At 34.8% G+C, this 12,892-nt stretch overlaps 1 protein-coding gene across 2 annotated transcripts in view; it reads right to left on the minus strand.

The window, feature by feature from the left end:
* Positions 1 to 2,628: 2,628 nt before the first annotated feature.
* Positions 2,629 to 12,892, minus strand: part of ENTREP1 (endosomal transmembrane epsin interactor 1) — a 353,321-nt gene continuing 343,057 nt past the window's right edge. For both annotated transcript variants that reach the window (XM_053702522.1, XM_053702521.1), the window contains 3 exons: positions 9,713 to 9,853; positions 6,384 to 6,673; positions 2,629 to 3,305 (listed from right to left, as the gene is read on the minus strand). In XM_053702522.1, coding sequence (XP_053558497.1) covers positions 3,102 to 3,305; positions 6,384 to 6,673; positions 9,713 to 9,853 — 635 coding nt within the window. In that variant the 3' untranslated portion in view covers positions 2,629 to 3,101. The remainder of the gene's footprint in view (positions 3,306 to 6,383; positions 6,674 to 9,712; positions 9,854 to 12,892) is intronic.

Here is a 12,892-nt window from a genome sequence, read left to right on the forward strand (position 1 = left end):
TAATCGCTTTGTATAGAGGTTGCATTCTCAAGTGTTTGCAACACATTCTTAAAGGAATACTATACCCATTTTTTTTTTTTATTTCATGATTCGGATAGAGCATGCAATTTTAAGCAACTTTCTAATTTACTCCTATTATCACTTTTTCTTTGTTCTCTTGCTATCTTTATTTGAAAAAGTGTGAAAGTAAGCTTAGCAGCTGGCCTATTTTTGGTTCAGCACCAGGGTAGCGCTTGCTGATTGGTGACTAAATGTGTCCACCAATCAGCAAACGCTATCCAGCGTTCTGAACCAAAAATGGGTTGGCTACTAAGCCTAGATTTATGCTTTTTCAAATAGAGAAAGCAAGAGAATGAAGAAAATTTGATAACAGGAGTAAACTAGAAAGTTGTTCAAAATTGCATGCTCTATATGAATCATGAAAGAAAAATTTTGTGTTTAGTATCCCTTTAAGTGTTTGTACTGCTAATCAAGCTGTGATTAATCACTCTGTATAGAGGTTCCATTCGATGACTTGGCTAATATGTTGTTCTATAACAACACAACAGAAATGCCTTTTAATTACAAAGTGCAGTTCTCGCTGTTCTCCCTCACAAAAAGTAAAGAAGCCGGTGAGTTTTCCTCAAACTATACATTGCACTGAGAGAAAACACCATGAAAAACTAGAAGTAAATGCAAGGTAAAGTACGCTGAAAACAGGGCAATTTACTTACAAAAATCTAGTGATCAGATCTGGGTGCTCCATGTTTTTTTTTCTCTTCCGTTGAAGCAGTTATAAAATAGATGGCAACATAATTAAGACTGTCAGTATAGTTTTCTAATCAGCATCTAATTTCAGCTCTTTGCTTAACTTTTTAAAGAGACACTGTACTAAATATTTTGTATCGTTTTTAAAAAAGTGCAGCATTTACACAAAAAAATGTTATGCAAAAGGTGTTTCAGTTTAAACCAATAACGCAGCATTAGTTTTTTACTTCCTACTAAACCTCTCCAGGTTAAAAAGGACAGCTGTAGAGTATACTGTAAAATTGTTTTGCCATTAATGCATTTCCAATGACTTGCTATACCAGCTGAAGAGTATAAAATGTATGAGAAATTGCATTTTCAGGTTTATTTGTGTATATGAAGTAGCTGGTTTTGTGCTTTTAAACCACAGTTTATTACAACGGGGTTGAGCTTCCAGCTAATATAATATCTCATTATGTTATAACTTTGTGTAGACAAACTTGCATCATTATCTTATATCTGTTTGTAAACTACAGTTCAATGCTAAGAAAGAACAACAGAAAATCAACATTTTATTACTTAACTATCCTGCACCCCACTGGGAGTGTAATTTCTTCTGCTGGCTTATCAGTAGCCTAGATTCCAGTATAGAAACGTTCAGTGTAGGTTGGGATACAACAGGCAAAATCAGCTATTTCAAATGCTGAAATAAGGGTAAAGGAGCTACTTGTAAACAATTTAATACACTCCATCAGATAAAATGGATCATTAGGAACAATTTAAAGGGAAGACAATTTTTGGGTGAACTGTCCATTTAACAGCTAGAGTGATTTGTGCATGTGCAAGTTTGAAATTAAAACTTTGATTTTATTCAGGACACATACACAATCTGAAATACATTATGAAATGCCCTCTTTATATCATAGGAAGACAAAAGTACAATGTCTCTTTATAGTCCTGTGCAAGCTTACACAGCTTGTGTGTCATGCTAGGTCACTTGAAGCACTTATGGCAGAGCTTACTGCTGGATTTAAATGTAAAGCACAATTTAATTGACCTATGGACTCGATCCCCTGGTCTTTATGCAGTCTAGCAATGTAAGTTTCTATATAAAGGGACATTAAACCCATGATATTTTCAGTCTACTTTGTTATTTATTTGCCGCTTTTGCAGTAAAATATATTGGTTTAGTTCCACTCTGCAGAAAGGCTGGATAACCTCTTTTGTGCATTTACCAAAACATTCACAGTTTTACACAGATCAGAGCACAAGCTCATTTACAGCTGTTCATTTTCTGCGACATCAAAGGAGACCTGAATTTTTAGAACCTTATTAACCTTAACAAAATATTAATGTTAAAGGTTTTTAAATAATGTATTTTGCAATTTTTATGGTTTGTGCTTAAAGGGACACTGTACTGCAAAGATGTTTTCCCCATATTGTGAGTCAAATGGCTTGTTACATCAGCTCCAGAGTATAAAATGTATGGGAAATTCCACCTTGGTGTTTATTTTTGTATATAAAATAGCAGTTTGTTTCCAAATGCCTCATTATCTAAACATTTTATCTATACACAAAATCAAATACATAGAGGGTAAATTAATATTAACATTTTACTACCTGTCTGGGCTGCTGCTTATTCTTGTTTACACAGCATTTCTTTAGAGAACACAAAACGATTCATATTATCGGTATGGGTAATAATTTTAATAAGCAAAATCAGCTATTTCAAAGGACAAAATTACAATAAAGGAACTATTTGTAAATAATTTACTACACATCAGCAGGTAGAATAGATTAGTAGGAACACATTAAAGGGGAGAACATTTTACAATACATTGTCCCTTTAAATATAAATTTAAAAAAAATCAATGTTATATCATAACAGAAACATAAACAACATTAACTGGAGGTTTTACTTTATTAAAAACCCAGTATATTTAGCAAAATACAGTTAATAATATTCTCAATACTTACTTTTTACCTGAAAGATTTTAATTTCCATGTCAGGAATACGTGAAACGTCATTATTAACACAATGCCAAAACATATTATTTGACAGCATCATAAAACCCTGAGCTTCATCTAAAGATTCCATCTTCTGTAAATCTGCTGTATAATGGCTGAGTGTCCTGAGCAATACTCCATGTAATATATTAACAGATCCTCCTACAAGCTATATTAAAACCATCTCAGTCCTGGTATGTTATTTGGCCTTTGGTTATTTCCATGCCAAATAAACTGTAACAAATTGTAGGTTTTGTTTTTAGAAGAAATAAGCAAATGGCAAAATTACAGAGAACTGATTGTCTTATTCCTAAGAATTCACATCACCTTCACTGTCCTTCAGTAACTGCCTCTTACAACAGTTCAGCTTATAATACTGTTTCTCGCACAACTCCAATAAGGCTGTGAGGCCTTTCACTGAGTGTTCTCCGATTCCGTCTCACCGAGCTCTGGTTCTCAGCTGCACAAAAAGTACTCAAATCCCCACAGCTCTCTAAATGGAGAAAACCGGGGTATCTTCTACATGGTAGTCTGTGGGCTGTAGCTGAAGTTTGCTGGCCCGGAGCCATTACCTTTATACAAAAGAGAACATATATGGTTAAAACTGTGCGAAATGTAAATTATACAAAAGAAAAAAATCCATATGGTCTGTTTTATGAAAACATTGAATTAAAAATGAAAAATCTATTCTAAGAAACAAGTGTAACCACAATGGGCTCAGTGTACAAAGTAGCAGATGCTGCCTTTGAGCCCTTGTCGGGCTTCGTAGGTGGTGGAGATAAAAAATCATCGAATGATTTTAGGGCTAGTTTCCATTGAGCCGTAATTAGTCGCAAACCGATAAACATGCTGCCGGAAGCAATTTCGTGTATTAACTGCAAATGATGACGTGTTATACCTCAATATCAGCTGCTGAAAATATTTTTGCGTCCCATAGAAAGTATTAGAAGCCAATGAAAGTGCAAACCATTAATACACTGACGGAGGCTGTCGATACATTGATAAAAATTACACAAGCTGAACTAGGTGTAAAAGAGGAGCTTTTTGAGGCGTAGCGACTGTTGAAACTTTAAATCTTGCAAACAATGCAAGTGCTTCAATGTAGAAAAAAATTGTAATATGCTATATTTATTGTTGTCCCATGTATAGGAATAGCTGCACTTATGTTCTTATGGAAATATCAGTTTGTATTTACATATAAAAATATATGCAAGCTAGACCTATGCCTAGAGCAGCAATTATAATAATAAAAATAGTATTTGCTTATAGTCAAAAATATGTATTATAAATCATGATCTTTGTTTCTCTTTAAAAGCGATCACACCCCCCCCCCCCGCATATGTTAAAAGTATATTTAGTTTTTTTTTGTTATTGAGTTACCATAGCAACTAACTAGATTTTCAAGAAATCCGACATCAGATGGAAGCGCTAACACAACGTTAACTTACACCTACACGAAAAGAGCAACTGCACGCAATGCACAAAATATTTCAATGGAAACCTGATACTAAAATAGAGCCCTAAACTGCCTATAACTGTTGGCAACTTTGGTAGCTAATGGCTCCATTTTCTACGGCTCAATGGAAACAAGCTGTAATTCGGGTGATTGACAGAGTCCCTGCTCTTGCTCAGCTGGTAGTTTGAGAGCAAGGAAGTCCTTGTGCAATTGTACATGCAGGCAATGGAATACAGTGTTTGCTGCAAAAGGAGGCAGGCAGGTTCCCAAGTTGGGAAACTTCAACACCCGCTCTTGTACATGGGGCCCTAAAACTAAAAGATCCATATCAAATTATACTGAACTGAAAACCAACCCTTTACGTGCGGAAGACGAAACATAATCATCATCTGCACAATGCCTTAGTGTGGATGACGACTACATGTCATCCTCCTAACATGACTGAATCCCCCCTCTGCACTCCAGGCAGTTAATAGGTGACAAAGTGTGTTCCAAGGACATCAGAGGTGTTACCGCACGTTTTACATGCGGATCATCTATATGCACTTATAACAGGCCTGGAGACCCTCAATGGCCTGTTTTAAGGCACAGAGCCCCCTCTTTAAAATAAAGTCCCTATATAGGTTTGAATAGCCAGGTGATCATTGCAGTAATAGTGATCACCTGACATATATATAACAAGCATTTATTTAAAGGGACAGACAACACCAGCATTTTGGTGGTTTAAAAAGATAGAGAATCCTTTTATTACCCATTCCCCAGTTTTGCATAACAAACAGTTATAACAATACACATTTTACCTCTGTAATTACCTTGTATCTAAGCAGTTTTTTTGGACAGACTTGCATTTTAGCCAATTAGTGCTGACTCCACATGCATGAGCACAGTGTTATCTATATGACACACATGAACTAACACCCTCTACTTGGTAAAAATGTCAAAATGCATTCAGATAAGAGGCAGCCTTCAAGGTCTAAGAAAGTAGCATATGAACCTCCTAGGTTTAGCTTTCAACTAAGAATACCAAGAGAACAAAGCAAAATTGGTGATAAAAGTAAATTGGAAAGTTGTTTAAAAGTGCATACCCTATCTGAATCATGAAAGTTTAATTTGGTCTAGACTGTACCTTTAATTAACTCTTTATAGCTATTCATTGTATGCATGAATGTCACAAAAATACATTTGTTTTATTTTGGTTTGCAATTGCTTATTTGTATAGAAACACAGTGAATTATTCTCCATTTGTGCTTAGTTCAGAAAGGTTACCCAATATTTGTGATTTATAAAATAATAGTATAGTTTGAATCTGCTGGGACAGGTGAAAAAAAACTATAGTTTGTGTGAGTTTCTCATTGAAAAATTACTTCCAGCAGTATTTAAATGTGAGTAGCACCTAAATCTTCCAAAAAGCGCAGCACATGGGTATGAAATGTCTCAGCTGTTAATGGGCTAAATGAGGAAAAATACAAACACGTTTTTGGGTTGATTTCAAAAGTTTATTTCATTCATTTGCATTCACTGTACTAGATCAGATCGTCTCTTTCTTTGGTGATCACTTTAATAGCTCATACCAAAGTCTGCATGCATTCTTGCATACTTCTTAAAGGGGCATTAAACATTTTAAAATGGCAATATAATATGAAAAATTGTATGTATAAAAAAACTCTGCAATATACTTTCATTTTTTATTGTCTTCTTTTCCTGTAATTCCATTCTGAAATTGTGAGCTTTTTGGTTCCTGTTAGAAATGGAAGTGCAGAGCACTGTTATATTCCACACAGCCATTGGCTGCAAATTCTAGTGACCTATTTATAGCTGTCCCTAATTGGCCACAGCAGGGAAGGTAACCTAAGTTACAACATGGCAGCTCCCATTGATTTATAGACATTTATACTTTACACTTATGTTGTCACTATTTAAATAACTAATGAAACTTTAAAAACTACATCTACATGTTATTCACAGACTAATCTTTTCTTTGAATGCATAATTATATCTAGCATTTATTTACCTTTCATACTGCAATTTGCATCTGATGATATTTTCTTTTTTGCCCTTTTATGTCCCTTTAAAGTGATGGTAAACTTTCCCATTTGTATAAACAGATCCGGAATATTTTTGTGAGGTTACAGTTTGAACAGTTCTCCAATCGGAGAACTTAAGTATTGCTTAATATGATGATAACTTAAAATACCTGATCAAGGAAGTTGGCACTCAGAATGGCTTCATCCATATGCTCTTCATCTGACTTCAAGACAGTTTTGATGCTTTCTACCAGCTGCTGAATATCAGGTGCCATGCTGCAGGATGGTTCCTCAAGAAATCTGGCCACCAACAGTTTGGTGTCAATATAGGACTTGTAATCAACTAGAGAGCGAGGTCTTGATCTGACAGCTCTCGCTCTTAAAGCCCGTCTCAGGGTGACCGCAGCTATTGGCGGCCTTAATTCAGTCTGAGTAGCAGCTTCACAGCTTGGAACTCCTCCTGAAGGCACAAGCATAGCAAGAATCAATAGTGTGTACTCACACCCCAATGTTCATTACGCCGTTTTGTGCTTTCTCGTTTGTGTCTCGGTAACATGAACATTTTACAGGGGTTGAATTAGAAAGCAGACATTGCTATTGATATCATAAATAAACCTCATATTCCTGTCGGCCATTTTATGATCTTTGTTAGTGATTCAGATTGTATCAAAGGAAATAAAAGGAAATACCACAGACTGCTATAAATGCAATATTAAATTTAACTAATATTAAGCCTATACCTTTCAATATACTTGTTTTGCTGTACATATGCTTTTCACTGCTTGTAAAACTATGTCAGTTTTATTTGTTTAATCTGTTTCCTATATTATGTTATACTGGCAAAAAAAAAATCTTAAACCTCTGTGCAGATACATAAAAGATATATACGAGTCTTTGTCAATTTTGCAATGCAAACACATAAATATATATATATATTTTATCCCAGGCTATTCTAAAGAAACTTTAACTCTGCAGCTGTCTTCAGTTTAATGCCTTTATTTATTTTAACAAATACCAAAATCCCTGGCCATGATGTTTATATGCTTCATGAATCCTACAGTTAGCAAGCGAGCAATTGTCAACAGACTCTGATGCACTCGATTTTAGTTCAGAGAAACCGTGACTATTTTTATGGTTTGCTAAAGCCATCTGTCCTTGCCATTTACTTTTCATAAATTTTCAGATTTTAAATACAAGGTTTTAAAGCTCTAGAGCTATACACCTGCATAGTTACCATAGCAACTAGCGGTAGGTCAAACCGCACGCTGTACCTGTCCTTTTCAATTCAAGGTACAAAGTTAATCTTTTATTTCTGTTTTACACATTATTTTAAAAGCCTTCCTTGTTACAGATTTTTATTTGTAAAAATAAAATAATAAAAAAACTACCAAGCCACTAATGAAAATAATACAAATGTACTGGTAGTAAACAAGTCCAGATTTGGCAATGAATGTTTAAGTTAAATGTACTCAATTTGCTACAGAATATTCTCAATTTTCTACAGACATCTGACTCGTTTTATCTAATAAAACATTCTAAAATATGCTACATTTACTGTTCTGTATTCTTAGCAGTTAAAAGAAATCCTATCTTTTGGTTTAGAATTGCTTAACATTATGCGGACTGTATAATTCTGCTCCAAAATCTATTTTTTTTTTTTACAGTTACAGGCATCTAAAATAATTTGAGCTAATTTTTATTGCAGCACAAAAGCATAAACAACACCAAGAACTGTAAATATGACATAGGAAGGAGTAAAGCACTGATGAAAAGAAAAGTAAAAATAATGAAGGAACAAGTTCAGGGGTTAAATACTTTCTGTGTATGTGGCTGACAGAATAGAGTTAAATGGACAATAAACACAGATATTCTCATTTAAAAAGTTTAATTGAGATGTACTAAAACAATTTTGCAATACTCTCGTTATTTATTTTGTCCACTTTCCTGTAATTTAACGCTGAACATTTAAATTTCAAGGCTTGGAAGTCTATATGCAAATATATATATATATCATATAAAACTCCACAAATCTAAATGTCAATTTGTCATGATATTATTGGTTGGTAATTCTGTGTGCTGTTTAGTATTGCTCAATAAATATTCTACCTCTAAAACTGAATGACAGCACACAGAATTTACAACTAATAATATAGTCCCATTAATTAAGCTACTGATTGGCTGCATGAGCAAGAATTTACTTGACAGAAACTAAATAGTTAAAAATAATAAATCCAAACTGTATTTTAACTATTTCAGTGTCAGGAGAAATACTTTAGTATCTCTGCAGTAATTGGAACACAATTGATTGACATCCTCATGCTGTGCATCATAAGGTCAAGTGCAGTTTCTTTTGTGATTCAGACAGAACATACAATTTGAAAAAACGCTTCCAATTATTTATCAAATATGCTTTGTTCTCATGGTATTCTTTGTTGAAGAGAGAGGTAGGTATCTGGAGTACTACATGGCAGGAAAAGGTGCTGCCATCTAGTGGTCTTACGAATGAATAACATTCTTGTAAAACTGCTGCCATATAGTGCTTCACACGTGCACACTCCCTGCTTTTCAATAAAAGATACAAAGAGAAGGAAGAAAATGTGATAATAGATAGTTATTTAAAACTGCATTCTTTGTCTGAATCAAGGGTAGATGTTTTACTCCTCATTTTTTGCATACATTGCAATATGGTGCAACATGAAAACATATAATTAATCTCATCTTTTCCTATTTAGTTACACTGTTGCTGAATTGTGTTTTTGACACTTTTGAGTATTTCTGTACATTGTTTTCTAACAGTGTTTGGTCATCTTATAAAAAAACAAAAACATACTACTTTTTTTTTTTAAAGGGACACTGAACCCAAATTTTTTCTTTTGTGATTCAGATAGAGCATGCAATTTTAAGCAACTTTCTAATTTACTCCTATTATCAAATGTTCTTCATTCTCTTGGTATTTTTATTTGAAAAGCAAGAATGTAAGTTTAGATGCCGGTCCATTTTTGATGAACCTGGATTGTTCTTGCTGATTGGTGGATAAATTCATCCAATAAACAAGTGCTGTCCAGGGTTCTGACTTTCTTTTTTGAATAAAGATAGCAAGAGAATGAAGAAAAATTGATAATAGGAGTAAATTAGAAAGTTGCTTAAAATTGCATGCTCTATCTGAATCACGAAAAAAAAAAATTTGGGTTCAGTATCCCTTTAAAATAGCATCCTAAATTGCTTTCAGCAGACAGGTATGAAATGTTTCCGCTCTGAAATGATTCAATTATACTTATTTCCATGAAACAATAAGAGTATTATATTCTGAAATTTAGCTTCCAAATACCTTTCAATTTGAAGATATAGTGATAGATTTTTTTTTTAAACTAAGCACAAAGGTTCTTTATTTTTCAGTCATTTACCTGAATATGAAAATGCACTATCTATAACCTTTTTAGACATGCAGTGTCTAGTTATATGGCCTGTGTTTCATTAGGTGCCCTTATAATGACATTACCTCTTGCAGGAAGCTCATGGATAACTGGATCACTGTGGGATCTCTTCCTTGCAGGCTTATTAGTGAGCTCTTGTGCTACAGCTGTAACTGGCTGTATACTGGGTCCCGGGACAGCCTCAGAATTATAGGAAATTATTAATTCTGGAAAAAAAAAAGATTAAAACCTGGCCCTTAAGTGTAAAATATATATATTTTTTTGTGGAAATTTCACAATTTTAGACAGAACTACTGCGCCTCATATTAGAGCAGAGGTGTGTTTACCTGAACGTCCATTGTTTTTTAGCAATAATTTTTTTCTCTTTTTGGAGGACAAGGCCAATGAGTGATGAAAAAGCTTTCTATGCTGGTAGACAGATTGTACTTTACCCTGAACACTTTCATGTTATATACAGTGCCCTCCACTAATACTGGCACTCTTGGTAAATATGAGCAAAGACGGCTGTGAAAATTTGTTGTTTAACCTTTTGTTAAAAAAATACACAAAAATACTCTGCTCTCATGGATATCAAACAATTGCAATCACAACACGTTTATCCAAAAAAAAAAACTTTGTTAAATATATTGGCACCCCTATGAATTCATATGAGAAAAATATATTTGAAGTATATTCCAATTGATATTTTTCATTTTTTAGTACACCTGGGCGACTAGGAAAAAGAAATTGTTCAACCATGACTTCCCGTTTCACAGGGCTGTATACTGGGTCCTGGGACAGCCTCATATGAGGTAACACAAAGGCCAAATTCCCTTAATCAATCATCACAGTGGGTAACACTAAGGAATATAGCTGTGATGTGCGGCAAAAGGTTGTTGAGCTTCAACAAAATGGGAAGTGGCTATAAGAAAATAGCAAAAGCATTGAAAATACCCAATTCTACCATCAGGGAAATAATTAAGAAATTTCAGTCAACTGTAAATGTTATGAATCAACCTGGAAGAGGACTTGTGTCTATATTGTCTCAACGCACTATTAAGAGGATGGTTTGAGTGGCTAAAATATTTCCAAGGATCACAACTGGAGAATTGCCGAAGTTAGTTGTGTCTTGGGGTCAGAAAGTCTTTAAAATTACAATCTGACATCACCAGAAGTTGTTTGGAAGGGTTTAAAGAAAATAGCCTCTACTCTTATCCAAAAACAAACTCAATCATCTTCAGTTTGCCAGACACTCTTGGAACCTCAAAGTGGATCGGGTTCTATGGTCAGATGAAACTAAAACAGAGCTTTTTGGTAATAAACACCAGAGGTGGGTTTTGCGCACACAGAGAGGAAGCCATATGTAAATGTATCTCATGCCCACGGTTAAATATGGTGGTGGCCCTTTAATGTTTTGGGGCTGTTTTTCTGCCAGAGTACCTGGACATTTTGTTAGGATACATGGCATCATGTACTTTATCAAATATCAACAGATATTAAATGAACACCTAACTGGCTCTGCCAGAAAGCTTAAAATGGGCCGTGGTTGGCTCTTTCAGCAGGACAATGATCCAAAACATACATCAAAATCAACACAAAAATGATTTACTGACCACAAAATCAAGGCCATGCCATGGCCATCCCAGTCCCCTGACTTGAACCCCATAGAAAACTAGTGGGTTGAACTGAAGAGGAGAGTCCACCAGTGTTGAACTTTAAAGTTTGAAGGATCTGGAGAGATTCTGTTTGGAGGAATGGTCTCCGATCCTTGGCCATGTATTCACCAACCTCATCAGACATTTTAGAAGAAGGCTCAGAGCTTTTACCTTGGCAAAGGGAGGTAGCACAAAGTATTAACTAAAAGGGTGCCAATAATTGTGCCACACATATATTTAACAAAGTTTTTATTTTTGGATAAACCTGTGTTGTGTTTGCAATTGTTTGATATCCATGAGAGCAGAGTATTTTTGTGTATTTTTTTAACAAAAGTTCAAAAGGTAAAACAATAAAGACAATTTTCACAGCCTTCTTTGCTCATAATTACCAAGGGTGCCAATATAAGTGGAGGGCACTGTATACACCATACTGCTTTATTATAGTATCCCTCCCAGGTAGCTTATTTCTGGTCATTTAGTGTCTTAGATTAATGATCTCTGAGTGCTATCATTTGAACATGAATCATTGGTGCTTGATCCTTCTACTGAACGTTGAGGGAAGGATACATTTGATTAAAATTATAACTTTCCTTGACTTTCATATCTACTTCAGACAATAATTTATTCTAGAGTAATGTAAGCCAAAACTGTATGTAGTACACTATTAACTTGGCAAAAATAAGAAATAGTATTGGTACATTAAAATACACTGTACTTTTTTATTTTAACAAAAAAAATGTAAGGTTTTCATAACCCGAAATGAGATCATCACGTTGCACAAACCAGCAAACATAAAGGGGCCGAATTATCAAGCTCCGAACGGAGCTTGATGCCCCTGCTTCCATGTGAGCCTTCAGGCACACCGGAAACAGCAGTTATGAAGCAGCGGTCTTAAGACCGCTGCTCCATAATTGATCCGCCTGTTCTGAGACTGCAGACATCAATCCGTCCAATCCTATACAACCAAGCTGATTGACACCCCTTGCTAGCAGCCAATCTGCAGGGGGTAACATTGCGGATCATGTCGGACAGACCGATGATAAATCGCCCCCTAATTCTCCTGTATAGTATAGAAAATTACCTCACCCAATGTAGGAATTGTGCAGGTAGATTTCCAAGTTCTTAGATCTGCATTATGTACCGTTTTATGTATTAATATGTGCAATTAGTCCTAGCCTGTGTCCAGTGTAAATTGCAGGGTAATACTTTGGGCAGAGATATTAGTAAACTACTGGAAAACATCCAATCTTCATACTTTAAATGTTACCTGAAAATCCATTTTTTTAGAGAAATATATTTCTTAGCATAGTAAAGCTATTAGCTAATAACGCAGCCCTATAATTATCACCCACCACATACACCATCACCAATGCAACCATCATAACTTTTTGTCTATATGAATCTCATTAACAACAAAAGATTTCAGTTTTGACTTCCATGTCTCTTTACAAATTCATACTGAATTGATGTTGGCTTTTAACCTAGTAACCTCTAGTAGTATCAGCCAAATGCAAATGATTCGTTTTGGAAGTAAGTTGGAAAAATGTGTTACTTATCTAAAAACGTAAATAGCAATTATTTTGGAAAAATAATATTCTATAATTAATTAGA

Source organism: Bombina bombina, chromosome 2, assembly GCF_027579735.1.
Source record: "Bombina bombina isolate aBomBom1 chromosome 2, aBomBom1.pri, whole genome shotgun sequence".
Classification (NCBI taxonomy): domain Eukaryota; kingdom Metazoa; phylum Chordata; class Amphibia; order Anura; family Bombinatoridae; genus Bombina; species Bombina bombina.